The 16576-nt window shown below is 41.5% G+C and overlaps 1 protein-coding gene across 2 annotated transcripts in view; it reads left to right on the forward strand.

Annotated features, from left to right (window-relative positions):
• PLEKHB2 (pleckstrin homology domain containing B2) overlaps positions 1-16576 on the forward strand; it is a 97877-nt gene that overhangs the window by 16368 nt on the left and 64933 nt on the right. Inside the window, exon 1 of one of the 2 annotated variants that reach the window (XM_029616913.1) lies at positions 1493-1578. The exons of the other annotated variant lie outside the window; for it this stretch is intronic. Within the exon in view, the coding sequence (XP_029472773.1) occupies positions 1537-1578 (42 nt within the window). The 5' untranslated portion in view covers positions 1493-1536. Of the gene's footprint in view, positions 1-1492; positions 1579-16576 lie in introns of those variants that run through there. 2 annotated transcript variants of the gene reach the window in all.

The following is a 16576-nucleotide window of genomic DNA, read 5'->3' on the forward strand; positions in this document are numbered from 1 at the left end:
GATATAATTTGGTTTCTAATAATGGGGTGATAACGAATTCCACATTATTTTATCACTGAGGCCAAAAGGATGAACTGCTTTTAATTTAAAAATTCAAAAATTCTCACATCGATTTAATAATGTTGAATGATCACCTCCCCATGGAGGTGGAGGAACAAATTCCAACACTGTCCATAAAAGATCTTGAAAAGTAAGTCCATTTAGAATACAATGGACTATTGGTGCATGCTCATCCTTCATATTGATTGAACTACGATGTTCTATGAGACGTTTTCTTACCGGACGCATGGTGTGCCGAACATATATTTTGTAAAAATACAAAAATGAAAGAATCCCCAAATGTCAGGAAACAAAACGATAAGGACTATAAAGATATCTCTTTATAGAACATATATTTTGTTGCAGGGACAAATCAATAGTTAAGTGACATTACTTGTCAAACAATATGTATTGTGTCGGCATTTGATGACAAAGTCTGTGTTGGGAAAAGCCCACTTTGTGCCGGCAATGGTAAGATCGCAGAGATCACATTGATGGCATGGATCGTGTCTCGGTCATTGCCGGCACAGAATGGGCTGTTCCCAACACAGACGTTGTCATCGTAGTCAGATCAATATGAAAGATAAGTCCCTCATTGTATTCATGCTACCTTGTATGCTCGTCATTAAGTTATATATTTTTTTATTGGTGTGATTTCTGCACATTGGTCCACTTTATTTTTGTAGTATAGAAAATTGTTTGACATAAGATTTCCAAAGTCCACTCAGTTAGGATGAGTAGGCTTTCTTAGTTGGGTGGCAGGCAAAAAGTGTCTTTGCCCTAGTTGGAACTTGAGTAGAGATAGTGGCAGCTTGGGAAGAGAGCAGTAGAAGAATCCATCTCTGGCCGCAAATCAGGGCCCAGAGAGAGGAAATGCCAACATCAGGCACAGGAGACGGTTACATTGATCCTGATTGGGGAGGGGTGGGGCTGGATGTTGGAAGCATTTTCAGCTCTCAACTTGAACCTGGAAGAAGAGTGAGACTGCTGGGGTGGGGGGTTGGGGGGGGGGAGAAGAGAAGAGTAAGAGGGCTGAGGTGATGATTGGATGAGGACTGTATTTGGCAGGGTAAAAAGTGTGTTCAGCTCATTCCCTATTTCTTCCCTCTAGGCCTAGGAGAAGAGCTAGAAGACTGGTAGGAAGGGAAGAAGACGGGAGAGTAAGAGAGATGCAGGGAGGAGACAAGAAGAGAGGACTGCCTGTGGGTAGAAGGGAGATGGTGTGGAGAGAGTGAGAGTACTGCACCAAATTGGGGTGGGAAATTATACATTTGTCAAAGAAGAATGTAACATTTTCTGTCTTAGAAGGTTCTGATAAGTATAGTTCTTAGTGCAGTCGGCTGCACTAAGTTGTGTTAGTTGTTTTTTTATAGAGTGGGCAGGCTGTGCCTCCTGTTGCTATGTACCCTGGGTAAACAGACGTTATAGCAAACTCTCAGGGAGCCCCTACCCAGGGGAGGATACGCAGCACTTGCCACTAAATCTTTTCCTTCCAAGATGATCTCCTCGCTTCATGGAACATCCAGCAACATGGATAAGGTGAGCCTTTAGTGCATTCGGACAGTTTAGACAGTGCTCTGTTTAGCTGGCTCTAAAACAAAAGAGTGGCAGTATGACTTAGGTTCTTTATAAATACCTGTTTATTTAATATCTAAATGAGAGAGCTGGGGGGGGGGTAGGAAGGCAGTGGTGGCCTTATATTTTTCATTATCAGAAAGATAAACTAATTTGCTATATGATTGGCTGACCTTTGATCCCTACGGTGCCTTGTCTCATGGATTTTGTCCAGTGATTCTCCTTTTAGACTTCTGATCTTCACTGTGTCCTGCAATTTGCTACCCTTGGCTTATCACTGACCCTTTACCCCTGCTGGGTGTTGTCAAATGATTCCTTGAGAGAAGCTCTGATAGGATCCAGAAAAACGGTCGGGGAATTTAAGAAATCAGTTTCCCAAGAAATGGAGCAGCCAGCTGATTCCACAGCTTCCATCCCAGCCTATTTGGGGAGCACCTAGAGTCAGTGTGTCCTCTTTTGCAGTAGATGGAGGGGAGAAGGACTCATTGCAACGAAGAGAACAAACCACCCACATACAATAAATTTTAATTTTGAGGCATTAAAACAGTTTTTCTTGAGAGGAATAGCATGTAGGGTGCTAACTGTTCTGAAGCAGGATACGTCAGTATGGTCAGTTTTTAAAATGGTGTACAGACAGACAGACGGTAAAGAGCCCTTAGAGCCAGCTCTAGGCCCACAAACATGAAGAATCCATGAGGAGCATGACTATGGAGCTTAGATTACAATGCTGTATGCTTTGGAAATTATCCTGTTGCTGTATACTGAAGTATGCTGTATGCTGAATACTGAAGTAGAGAAGGCATATGATGGCTGCAGGATATAGTAAACATACCCTGGTTCTGGAGTTTATTTTCTTAAAGCAGATCTGTCACAAGAAAGGTCAACACGCAAGTTGCATGTGGCTTTTATTTCTACGTATTGAAAAGGACTTAAACAGCAGTCACATAAATGTAATTCACGGCTAATGTCTATTGACCGGGTCTTGGTGCCTTCCCTGGATCTTTGTGGTGGTTGTGTCCACAGAGCGCCTGCTACGCTTTCCATCTTAAACACTGCTTCTCCCCCTTCTGGCTGAGATCAGCGTGGAATCAAGCACGGTGTTTTGAGCTGTGAGCAGAGGATGGTCCTTGCTTGGCCTTTTGGCTGAGATTGAAAAGTTGTTGAGTACAGGGAGGTTAATGCCCTTCCATCTGACCCTCTGGGGAAACTGTGGTGTAACAAACTTTGCCAAAGCAGAAGAATTAAACTTCCTCCTCAAAAAGGGGAAAAAACCCATTAGTACTGCCTGTCTGTTAATCTTTTCAATTTACTATCTAATATTCCATTTGGCCCTTTTGGTTTCTCACATATAAAAGATTTTTAACATAAATATATAAATTACTAGTGAGAAAAATGCTCTGATTAGAACAAAAACAGTGAATAAGTTTGATCCTTGGCCACTTAAGCACTTTATAGTTTCAGACTGGGGAAAATGCCTGTGATATTTGTTAAAGGTATAGTTTAAGCTCTGAAAAGAAAGGAACTAGGAAAAAGTGAAAACCATATGTGGTGTTATATGGACGTTACATCTGTACATCGGAAAAACTGAAAAGTTTTATTCACGTCCACCAAATATATTTCACGGCCTCAGAGCAATTCCCTGTGAAGTGCAATATGAGAAAGCAAATGAATAGTTATCTGCCGCATCATTTTGCAGATATAAAACAATTCGAGTGAAATATTTTTGAAATTGCTTACATTGATACATTTTTCAACCAATGCATTCTACATAAATTGTTTGTTTACAGCATGGAAAACTTTTTCTCAATAAAAATGAGTCCTTTATTAATGTCTTAAACATTACAAGCAAGACGATGTAACATTTTCTGCCATGTTGTTGCAGCAAGATTCTACACACTACGTGCTCATTAATACACAGCCGTTTAAAAAGAGTTATTCATATGAAAATGTAAGTAAAAAAAATATGATGTGTGAACATTTGATAACTCACTTCCGGTTTTATAATCATTAAACAAAGTCAAAAGCATGCTTGTAATGTTTCAAATGAGATTTTTCTAATCAGCTCAGGTAGGAATTTCTAATCAGCTATAGTTGATGGTGGGATTTTTTTTTATATTTCCTTAATTTTCGATGAGGACTTTACTGTCATGTGTACTACAGCTTTAATTTGCAGCTCCTAGATTAGTTGGCTGCCTTTATACACAGCATGCAGTCATAGGAGCTACATAATTTCTTATGCACTAAAACCTTTTCTCTGTATGCAGTATTTGGTGGAAGTGAATAAAATTTGTTCAGTAGTTCTTCCGATGTACAAATGTAACGTCCATATGGTAACACATGATTTTCACTTTTTCCTAGTTCCTTTCTTTTCAGAGCTTACACTATGCCTTCAACAAATATCATGGACATTTCCCTAGTCTGAATCTTTTAAAGAGCTTAAAACAACCGAGGATGAAATATATTGACCATTTTTGCTCTAATTGGAGCATTTTTCTCAGTTCCTTTTTTGTAGCCTCTAAAGGCAAATTAATGTTTGTTTGCATATTCTGCATGTGAATTTCTTGGATTTCATAATCGCAGTACCAAAAATGTTGAATTTTGTACTTTTTAAATTATTATTATTCAGCTTGTTTGTAGCTATCTGTACTCCAGTTTAACTTCTCATGTCACAACCAGGAACTCTATTGAAAAAAGAAAAGTGCTCCTTTGTTTTTTAATTGTTTGTTAACTCAATCTCAATGCATGTATTTTGTAAACTTTCCTTTTTTTGTTGTAGTAAATGTGGTTAAGTAAATTACAGTTTAACTTCATCTAAGTGCTTTACATTCAGACATTGTTTTACATTACGAATGATAGTTTCCTTATATATGGGATTTCCCTCCTCCACAGCTGACTGAGATAGAGGACACACCTCTTTTATGACCTCACTCTGGGCTATAAAAGGGGAGTGGTCTTTGTCCAATTCAGTGTTCGGCAACTGCGGACATATAAAGAAGATGTTAAACTCCCTACGTCAGGATGTGGCCCCAGCTTGGTTGAGTCTTTGTTGCTCCTGGGGCAACAGCCTCTAGGAGTTGATTTTCACAGTGGGAGCATTCTCAGAGGGCCTGTCTTGGTCAAGCTCTTGGAAGGTTATCCCAGTACCCTTAGGAGTCTGTAGAGCCTCCTGAGAATGGTTCCTTGATCAATAGGAGCCTGATATTTATTTTATTTAAAATTACTTCTATCCCATGCCTTCCAAGGTTCAGGGCGGGTTACAGAATAACATTCATAAAATACCACAAACAACAATAAATCAAGATATGGTCCATGATAAACATTAGTGTTCTCTGCAAGAGTGCTTGGAAAGCTTGAGTAAATAGGTCTATTTTTCAAGCCTTCGTGACTTGAGATAAAATAGATTTCTAATGGGATTGAATTCCAAACGGTTGGCCCAGCAACTGAAAAGGCTCGCTCACATGTGAATGCTAGTCTGGTATGTTTTGCTGCTGGAATATCATGAAGATATTAGTTTGATGATCTGAAGTTCCTAGTGGGTATATAGAATAGTGGGTTTATAGAAGTGTAGGGTTGAACTTATCCAAGGGTTAGTGATGTGAAGGAGAGTGTGAACTACTGACAAAAATTTGTTTGTTATACACCATTGTACTAGAAGCCAATGGAGTGCTTCAAGATGGATGTAATATCTTCATAATGAAGTGTACTGGTGAGCAGCTTAGCAGCTGAGTTCTATATAAGTTGTAGGGATCTGAGTGAGTTCTGTGGCAAACCAATGTATAGTGAGTTGCAGTAATCAATTCCAGTAAGGATCAAGGCTTGAAGTATGATTCAAAAGATATTTTGATCTAGGAGGATTTTTATGTGATGTCCTATTCTAAGTTTTGCATATGTGGTCTGAAGTATTGTTTTGAGTTGTGGTTTTAGAAATAGTGTTGAATTGAGTGTTACACCCAGATTGTGGGTGTTTTGTGAGATATGGATTGTATGATTATCAAAAATGGTTGGAATTTGTGATTGTGATGAAAGACAACCAAGAACAATTATTTCATTTTGGTTAAGGTTCAAAGTAAGCTTGTTTTGAGATCCAATTTTTATTGTTGATAGGCACATTGACATGAGGCACAAAGGAGCTCCTTAGAGTAAAGAGAAATTGGATGTCATTTGCGTAGAGTAGGTATGAAACACTTAGTGTTGAGAACAGTGAGCAAAGGGGGGGTTAGGTAAATGTTGAAAAGGACTGAGTATAGTGCTGATCTTTGAGAAACTGTAGATATGTCCTTTGAAAATTGGGGCTTGTTGATACCTGTTTTAAAAATTATGGTTTGAAACAGGAGAAGACAGAGCCAGTAAGGCAGTGTAATAATATATATCATAGTTTGATATCAAACACGGCAGTAAGCTCTAGTAATGTTAAGAAGTAGGATGTGTCAGTATCAAAGCCTTACTAAATGGTGTTCGTGCTTGAGAGTAGTAAAGTCTCCATACTATGATGTTGCCTGAAGCTAAACTGATATTAATCTAGGATTGAGTTACTCTCCAGATAGTGTGAGTTGTTTAAGTACAGTAGCTTCTATGATTTTAGATAAAAATGGAAGGGAGGAAATGGGGTGTTAGTTTGAATAGTCTGAGCTATCAGTGTTTATTTTTTTGAGAATAGGGCAAACAGATGATCTTTTGGGAGATGGTTTCCAGTGAGAGGTTAATCAGTTTAATCACTGACGAGGCACTTTAATTGTGTGCTAGTTTCAGGAGTGGAGTGGAGCGAAGCATAGGTTAAGGGGGCAGCTAGATGGGTTGAGATTGGAAATGATTTGTGTGATTTCAGTGCTGGATATGTATTTGAAATTATCCCAGTGGTGTAAAGAGGGGGGGGCGGGAGGGACTGGAGGAAGTGAGTACTGGGGGAAAGAGGCGGACAGGGTTACTATTTTAGAAGTAAAGTAATTTGCGAATGAATCTCATATAGAAATACTGGGAGAAGGTTCAGGGTAGCTAGGCCTCATCAAGGGAGGGTTAGTTAGTTATTTAATGGTATTGAAAAGAAATCTAGGGTTGTTGCTGGATACTCTAATGCATTTGATAAAGTGTTGTTTCTTTGCCAGGTTTACTGTATTTCTATATTCTGTGAGGTTGAGATTGTATTGCTCATGATATGGTGTTTTCTCCATTAGCATTCAGATCGCCATAGAATTCATTTCAGAATGGTAAGAATGTGATTGTAGCAGGGAGCCTTGGATTTACAGTGAGGAAGAACTTATTTTAGGGGAGCTAGTTGATCAATAGTTTCATGAACTGCATTGTGCCATGCGTGTGTCTTCTGGAAGAGCAACCAGGATTGCGGTTAGTCTATCTTTACATTTTATAAAGGTCAATATGTGGGCTCTTAAGTTTAGGTATGGAATTTTGACTAAGTTCACTGGGAGAGGTTTCAGAAGAGATGGTGAAGTTGATTAGATAGTGGTCTGACCAAAGTACAGATTTGGAATTTAGGCTGTCGGTGACTAGAGAGAAAGCTGAGAGGTTGAGGAAGGCTAAGTCTAGTATGTAGCAGGCTCTGTGGGTAGGAGAAGAGAGAATTTGCTCCCACCCACACGTGGTTATGATTTCCATATGTGGATGGAACCATATGGAAGGGACCTTAAGCACACGCAGGTTAGTCACCTAAAATAAAGGTCTTAGAGGGATGTGCAAGAGTGGTGGTCAGAAATTTGATAAGAGGTGAAGAATTATGAGTCAGAAGACCAGGAGACAGTTGATGAGGCATATGTCTAAACTTTTGCAGGACAAACATAATACTTCAAAAGGTGATGGAGCATTAGTCATGATTAGTTTAAAATCTAGTAATTTCTTGTAAAAGATGACAAGGCCACCACTTGCCTGTGATAGAGGCAGTTGAGAAAAGTAATTGTAATTAGAGGGGGCAGCATTGGTTCAGAAGAGAAAATGTAAGCGGTGGTGGTCCAGGATTCTGTAATGCAAAGACGGACTGGTTTCTTTTTAGAGAGAAGATCATAAATGATTACAGATTTCTACAATAATGACCTAGCATTTTATTAATAAAATGGAAAGTGCTGTGGAGACAGTTTATAGTTTAAGAGGTATAAGGGAAATGTGAATCAATGCTGACCTCATTGATGTTTCAAGTCTACGACTCCTGGGTAGAAGCTGTCTGAATCGCCTATGACTGGTTACGGTAGAGATTGCTATCATGTCAATCAAGGTCATCAATGAGTTGGCACAGAAGCGCACATGAACGGATCAACAAAGGGGCAGGCTCCTGTGTTTGTGCTCCTTCGTGCATGCTACAAAGGCATGAGTTCCTCTGGCATGGGTGGCTCTGTTTTATAGAGCTGTCACCCTCATGATGATGTCAGAAGGGGTGAAACCACAGCAGTAAGGCAGGAAACTCTGGGACCGGGAGGAAAGATGTCCAGGCAGAATCAGTGGGCCCAAGATAGAAGGGGCCAGGCAGGCAATCCAGCAAGCAGGGTGCGGTAGCAGGCAGAGGCAAGTGAGGATCGTGGTGTCCACGAGCCTGTTTTATAGGGGTGTTACACTGATAATAATGTTGGAAGGGGCAAGACTACAGCGGTAGGGCGGGAAGCCCCCCTGGGCTGGGACTGGGACCGGGAGGAAAGATGTCTAGGCAGGCAGTCAAGCAAGTAGGGTGTGATAGCAGGCAGAGGCGAAGGTGGTGCCTATATTGAAAAACATTTTAAAAACAAGGCCTGCAGTACTGCTCTCTCTTGCTCCCTGGTTCTTCCTCGCTCCTCTCTTTCTTGCTCTTTCTCACACAAAAAAAGCCTAAGGCTTAGAAGAGTAGAAACTGGAGAAAGCCATGTCTGCTTAGCAGCCAGCACTGGCTCCCGGAGGTGATGGGTAGCGACTGTGGTATTTCTTTCCTTGGAGAAAAGTTAGCATTGGGGCTTGCTTTGTGTGCTGTTTGTGAATGCACATAGCTGAGGAGGCAGCAGCTGATTATGTTTGTGGGTGAGGGGAAGCTTAACTCACGGCTGCTGTGCCTTGTTTGCTTTTCCTTGCTGTTTCTTCAGCATTGCAGACACGCAGAGAGGGAGACAATGCTCTGTTTGTGGGGCTAAGCAGGTCCCCAGCATTGCAGGCTCCTTCATCCTGGTGTGTGAAGGAGAGCCAAGCAGGGAGGCACAGGGGAAAGAAGGTAGCTCCATCCTTCAACCTAGGGAAGAGCAATCAAGAGCAGAATCAGTGATTGCACCATGACAATTACCGCAGGTGCTAAACCACCCTGGAACATCAGGGAAAGTGCATTATTTTTCCCTCCCTTTCCAGGCATGTTAGGGGTAGCCTCAGTATGGGATCTGGGAGAGGCTTACACCCTCTAAAGGCCCAGGCGGTTTCATAAGGATTCCTGGCAGGGAACCTTTGCTCCAGACCTTATAATGGCAATGCACAAAGCCTACCTAGCCATGCAGAGTCCTACACTTAACATAGAAATGACGGCAGAAGAAGACCAAACGGCCCATCCAGTCTGCCCAGCAAGCTTTCGCACTTTTTTTTTCTCTCACATACTTATGTTTCTCTTGGCTCTTAGTAACCTTTTGATTCTATTTCCCTTCCACCTCCACCATTAATGTAGAGAATAGTGTTTGAACTGCATCTAAGTGAAATAGCTTAATTAGTTAGGGGTATTAACCATCGCAATAAGCAAGCTACACCCATGCTTATCTGTTTATCCCGACTATGTAATTCAGTCCTTGTTGATTGTTGCCTGAATATAGATCTACCTTTCTTCATTCCCCCCTGCTGTTGAAGCAGAGGGCTGTGCTGGATATGCATTGAAAGTGAAGTATCAGCTTATTTGGTTTGGGGTAGCAACTGCCATAACAAGCAAGCTACTCCCTGCTTTTTTGTGAATGCAAATCCTTTTTTCCACATTTCCTCATTGCCGCTGAAGCTTAGAGCAATGTCGGGTCGCATTAACAGTGTGTATGTTTTATTGAATAAGAGTATTATCACCAGGTAGTAGCCATCGTTCCCGTGAGCCACCCACTCTTCACCCACTTCTTAGTACTTGTGATGCTCTGAGGAATGACATGTCCTTTTAAGGGCAGTAGTCGAGGCTAAGGGAAAATCCAGAGCCCTGTCTAGGGGGCATTCAAACTCCCATGCCTCCAGGGAAGCATCATGGTCTGAGGGAGATTCACTCTGTGGCTCCCTGGAGGATTCTCAAGAGGAGAGATTTTATCATATGAAAATGACTCCATCATATTCCAGTAAGAAGTGCTTGCAGCCCTCATTTCCAGTGTAGTAGCCATCCTAGGGATGTAAACTTACTCGCGCGGAAGACCCGGCCGAAAGGGATCCTATCTGATGAGGTATTAGGAAACCACCAAAGATTTTCTCCTTGCACAGCACCCTTAGGCATATGTTCCTTACCAAATGAGATACCCCATGGTGGGGGGGGGGGGGGGGATAAAAGGGGGGAAGAGCTCTAAATAAAAACTACCTCTGCTGCTGGGGAGAGGAATAACCTTGTAGCAGTCATTTATTTCATCTAGAAACATTACCTCCCTAGCATGTCATGATGTTACATTTACCCAGTCAATATTGGGGTAATTTAAATATATAAGAACACTGGTGCAAGTAGAACAATACAGTTCCATTCGATTAGTTGATAAACAGTATTTTATTGTGAATCTTCATGTAAGTCTTCATAATACATTCATTGTGGCAACTCCATTTGTGTAACAGAAGAATTTATTTCAGTCCCCCGACACGGTCCCGTGTTTCGCGGTGGCTGCATCGGGAGGGACAAGATGGTATTCAAATCTAAAATATAATATGAGTAATCAAGAAACGGAACATTGCTAACATGCTAACATGATGAAACGCCACTGGTTGGCCTTGTCACTAACTGACGTAATGCATGGTCCCCCACGCTTCACATTTAAGAGAGCCACTAATTTGAGAGACCTCCTTGTGCATACCTCACTAGTGCCCCCATTAAACTTACCTCGCTCTAGTGGCCAGCACAATCCCTGTGGTCGTTGCATAATGTGCAGCCATACGGAGTCCGTGACAGTTTTTAAACATCCTGTGTCAGGACGTGTGTTCAGCCTTTATTCTTTGTCAGATTGTTGCACAAAAGGGGTTATTTACGTTATTCAATGCCCCTGCCCGCTGGTCTATGTGGGGAAAACCTCACGGATGATTAAGACACGGATCATAGAACATTGTTCGAATATTAGATCATCTAGGATTGACGAGCCCTTAGTAGCCCATTGGACACATGCCGGACATTCCATCGCTGATCTCTCCTTCCAGGTATTGGAGGTGGTCTCTCCCTCCCCACGGGGAGGTGATTTCGCCAGCATGCTTGGTCGGAGGGAGCAGCGTTGGATTTTCACCCTCAATTCAGTCTCCCCTCATGGTCTGAATAAAGATATAGAGTGGTACCAATTTTATTAGTTATTCCGCCTCAGGTATTGGTTCAATCACAGGTGTTCCTCTGTCAGTTTCAGCCTCTCGCGAGAATTCTCTCTCGCGCCATTTTATGTTCTTTAAATTCAGGTTGAAATCAGCGGGCGATTGCGCTCCTGATGTTCCTGTATACAGGTATGTGAAGTATGTTTTGAAGATATATATTGCAGCCTTATGTTCCGTTTCTTGATTACTCATATTATATTTTAGATTTGAATACCATCTTGTCCCTCCCGATGCAGCCACCGCGAAACACGGGACCGTGTCGGGGGACTGAAATAAATTCTTCTGTTACACAAATGGAGTTGCCACAATGAATGTATTATGAAGACTTACATGAAGATTCACAATAAAATACTGTTTATCAACTAATCGAATGGAACTGTATTGTTCTACTTGCACCAGTGTTCTTATGTACCTGCTTATGTGCAAGGTTAGCTTCTTTATCATATTGGTAATTTAAATATCACATCATACGAGAAGTGCAGGGAAATTGTCAATCCTGACAGAAGACTCCAATCGGATCTCAAAAGTGCAATAAGTTTTTATTGATTCATTAGGCAGCTCCACTGGTTTAAATCACAGGTAACTTTACGGCGTCCCCCGACACGGTCCCGTGTTTCGCTTACGGCTGCATCGGGAGGGCTCGCCAGCAGGAATTCACATATGAAGTACTAAAATTAAATAATTAAGAGGTCAGGATGCTATATAGGACTTACAGCCGAACAACAATACAAACAATTTAAACACCACTCTTACCTGACAGCTGGTGTGTTCAATTTTGACAGGGAGCGCACTTGCTCTGAACGCTGTCAGGTATTTAAAGAATGGCAAATGGCGCCAAAAACTACAGGTGAACCAATGACGCGGAGCTGATAGCCCCGTTCATTGGTTCCCATTCCTGTAGCTCGTCATAGCAGCATTGAATGTGACCAAGCTTAACTGTGAGATCTAGGTGAAAAGGAACCATTCTATTTCCCGATTAAGTCCTTTCGGGGTAACTGAATCTAAATAAAAATCCACCGCTGTTCAATGCGGCCAAGTTGTTCTGCATAACAGCCACCGCGAGCAGGTCGTGGAAACACCTCAATGACAATAAATTTAAGATCTGTGAGATTGTGAGATTTTTTTACCCAATGATCTACCAATGGTTCATTTTCTCTGGAATGCCTAATGTTCGAACAGTGCTCTATAATACGTGTCTTTACCATTCTCGTGGTTTTTCCAACCAGGACATTACCCGTGCGGTCATTGCACGATATGCTCTCATACAGCACCCACTACATCGTTTACCCATCCGGTCTCTAAGAGAATCTTTGATTTACATTTACACTCCGATTGTACTACCTCTGGGGTTATTTATGTGATTACCTGCCCGTGCCCACTAATATATGTTGGAAAAACCACGAGAATGGTAAAGACACGTATTATAGAGCACTGTTCGAACATTAGGCATTCCAGAGAAAATGAACCATTGGTAGATCATTGGGTAAAAAAATCTCACAATCTCACAGATCTTAAATTTATTGTCATTGAGGTGTTTCCACGACCTGCTCGCGGTGGCTGTTATGCAGAACAACTTGGCCGCATTGAACAGCGGTGGATTTTTATTTTAGATTCAGTTACCCCGAAAGGACTTAATCGGGAAATAGAATGGTTCCTTTTCACCTAGATCTCACAGTTAAGCTTGGTCACATTCAATGCTGCTATGACGAGCTACAGGAATGGGAACCAATGAACGGGGCTATCAGCTCCGCGTCATTGGTTCACCTGTAGTTTTTGGCGCCATTTGCCATTCTTTAAATACCTGACAGCGTTCAGAGCAAGTGCGCTCCCTGTCAAAATTGAACACACCAGCTGTCAGGTAAGAGTGGTGTTTAAATTGTTTGTATTGTTGTTCGGCTGTAAGTCCTATATAGCATCCTGACCTCTTAATTATTTAATTTTAGTACTTCATATGTGAATTCCTGCTGGCGAGCCCTCCCGATGCAGCCGTAAGCGAAACACGGGACCGTGTCGGGGGACGCCGTAAAGTTACCTGTGATTTAAACCAGTGGAGCTGCCTAATGAATCAATAAAAACTTATTGCACTTTTGAGATCCGATTGGAGTCTTCTGTCAGGATTGACAATTTCCCTGCACTTCTCGTATGATGTGATATTTCCTTAAAGTGCAGTTTGCTCTAGCATGTACTTTTGGTAATTTAAATATCCCATTATTACTGTGCTTCCTTAAACCATGTTAGCATTTCATTGGCCATCTGTTCGTTTTGGCCAGGTGGACGTTGATATACCTTCACCGTTTTAGTCTTCCCCGTCACACATGGAATTGCCATGCATAAGAATTCTTCTGTGCATTTAATCTCCTGCAGGATCTTTATCCTGTTGGACTCTATGCCATCTCTAACATAAAGCCCCCCCCCCCCCCCCAACCTGGTTGAACCACCCTATCATTGTGATCATTGTGTCCTGGTATAGCAGTGTCCCATTGGTTATCCTCCTTCCATGAGGTCTCTGAGATGCCAATTATGTCTAGCTCTTCATTTAATACTATACATTCTAACTCTACCATCTTATTTTTTAGGCTTCTGACATTTCAAAGTATGTTTTTGATGGTATTAACAATCTGCTTATCGCTTGACAGGGATATTTTAGAATCTTTTAACTCAGGTGGTTCTATATGTAGGCTACTATTGCTTTTATTGGAACTTCTCTATTGGGGTGCCCTAATTCCTCTATTTTTTTAGTATCTGAAGACACTACTCTCCAAACAATGTGCTGCTTAACAACTGTCAGCTTTCCCCCCCCCCCCCCCCCCATATTCTAGTTTAAAAGCTGCTTTATCTCCTTTTTGAAGTTTAGCACCAGCATCCTGGTTTCACTGTGGTTAAGATTAAGCCCATCCCTTCAGAATAGGCCCCCTCTTCTACAAAATGATATCTAGTTCCTAATAAAACTAAAGCCCTGTTCCCTGCACCATCATCTCGTTCATGCATTGATCTTAGCCTGCATGTGGAACAGGGAGCATTTCAGAGAATGCTACCCTGGAGGTTCTGGGTTTCACCTTTCTTCCTAAGAGCCTACATTGTGCTTCCAGAACCTCCCTCCCACATCTTCCTATGTGTTGATGCCCACATGGATGACAACAGCCGGCCTCTCCCCAGCAATGTGCAAAATCTTATCCAGGTGATGCACTATGTCTGCCACCTTCACACCAGGCAGGCAAGTTATCAAGCGATCCTCACATCCACCAGCCACACAGTTGTCTAGATTCCTAATAATCGAATCGCCAGCTAATGGCGGCTGACCTAACCCTTTCCTCCTGGGTGTACTAGACTTTGTAGATTCATCCTTGGTGCAAGAGGTTGATGCATCACCTGGACAGCTGATCCTTGCTACACCAGAGTAATGCTGTCTGACCAGGTGCACTTGTTACTCCAAAGCAGCACAGGGACTGCTGAACTGGAGTTGGGACTTGGCTACTATATCCCAGAAGGTCTCCTCTATATACTTCTCTGTCTGCCTCAGCTCCTCCAGATCTGCCACTCTAGCCTCCAGAGATCAGGCTTTTTCTCTGAGAGACAAGAGCTCTTTGCACATATACAACCTCTCACCAAATGGTAGATAATCATACATGTGGCACTCTGTGCAAAAGACTGGAAGGCTCCCATCCTGCTGCTGGACCACTGTCTGCATTTTCATATTGTTGAGTTCCTAGTTTAATTTATGTTGCTATTGGAGTGGGGATTTGTAAATCAGAATCCTTTAAATTTATATGATGTATTTAATGTTAATTTGGTTATGACCTGCATAGGGACAATTAACCTAATTGATAAGGGCTAGGTCACTCCCTTATTCTAGATCAATCCCAGATTGATTTTTGATGTGAAAATGACTCGTACTCTTATATGGGGTACGAGTTTGTAAATCAAAGAATGAGCTTAGGAATGGGTGGTAGGGAAAGAAAGACACTAAAAAAATAAACTACCTACCTCTCTGGTTGTCTTTTTATTTTAATCAGGCACATGCAAGCATATACATTAAAAGACATTTTTGTTTCTTTTAATGTTTGTTTGTTTTTTTGACAAATTTTTGTTGAAAATTTTTGTTTCTTTTTCAACAAAAAAGAAATCATTTTGTTCTGCTTTATGTAAACAAATGTTATTTATGCACACCTCTGTGAAGGCTTCCTCTCCATTCTATATCCCTCCCAAGTTTTTTGTTATTATGTAATCAGTTTTGCTCTGTCTTATGTAATCAGTTATTTCTGTAAACCTTGTGAAGGCCTGCTCCAAACATCGATAAATAAATAAATTACTTTCCTTTTGTGACTTTTAATCAATACACACATACACTTGAAGTTAGTTTTCCCACAATTTCACCTCTCCTCAAACTTTTAAGCCCCAACATTACCCAGCAAGTAATTCTTACCAATCCTCGTCAGCCGCCAGCCAAATCTTCTTCTCCTCTCAATACTCCCTCAAGATAGAGGGTACTAAACTCTCTACCTGCAATATATCTTCAACTTCACAGGTAAATTAATACTAACAAACCTCTTTGATACACACTCCAATTAGTTTGCCAGTGCCCCTCTGCTGTTGTTCCTGTGTAATAATTTGACATTATTGGCAGCTCTGAGAATCTTTAACTAATGTTTTACAGTGGTAGCTTCATACCTCCATAGCCAGGAGATTCTTTCCTGCACTTGGACAACTGGTTTATTGCATTGAGCTCTTGAGAATATATGTTGCTTTCTCTATACAAGACAGCCTGTCTTCTATAACATTTGGACTTTTCTGGACAATTTAGAGAAGTCAAATCCTAATACCTGTTCAGAAAATGAAATCCATTTTAAACATGGATAGAGTCTAGGAAAAAACGTTTCTGATGACAGATCGAGAGTACTCCTTGATATTGCTCATACACAAACTACTAATTTCTCACCGCATGACAGCCAGTGCAATTCTCATTGTGTCAGGACATATGATGGTGGCCAATGAACGTAGTTCCATTGACCCGTCTTTATATCAGTTATCTTCCTTGAGGTTTCCGCTCTCATCAGGATCAGCAGACCCAGTCATTATCCACCACAACCCAGGTTTCCAAGAATAGAGTTACTCTAGCGGTAAAAATTTCCCCATGTGATTCAGGACAGGGAACAGTTTTATCATCAAATCTCGCAAGCAACAGACACTTCCTCGAAAGTGGGGGGATGCTGACATGGGATCATTCCAATCCCAGAGCACATGGTCTCACGAGTAGAGCCATTATCAGAACAATCCTTATTGGTGGAAAAAGCAAGTTTGATTACTGAAAATGGTGTTTTCCATAGATAGCAAGATGAATTGGCTATGAGATGCCCACCCACCCAGTTAAGGAGAGACGAGTCCATTCTATGTCCCCAGATGACTTTGCCCACAGATCATGGCTAATTCATCCTGCTATCTACAGGAAACACAGTCTATGGTAAGCAAACCTGCTGTAATTTCCACCCACAGCAGAGCT

The sequence above is a fragment of the Rhinatrema bivittatum genome, chromosome 9, assembly GCF_901001135.1.
Source record: "Rhinatrema bivittatum chromosome 9, aRhiBiv1.1, whole genome shotgun sequence".
Lineage (NCBI taxonomy): Eukaryota > Metazoa > Chordata > Amphibia > Gymnophiona > Rhinatrematidae > Rhinatrema > Rhinatrema bivittatum.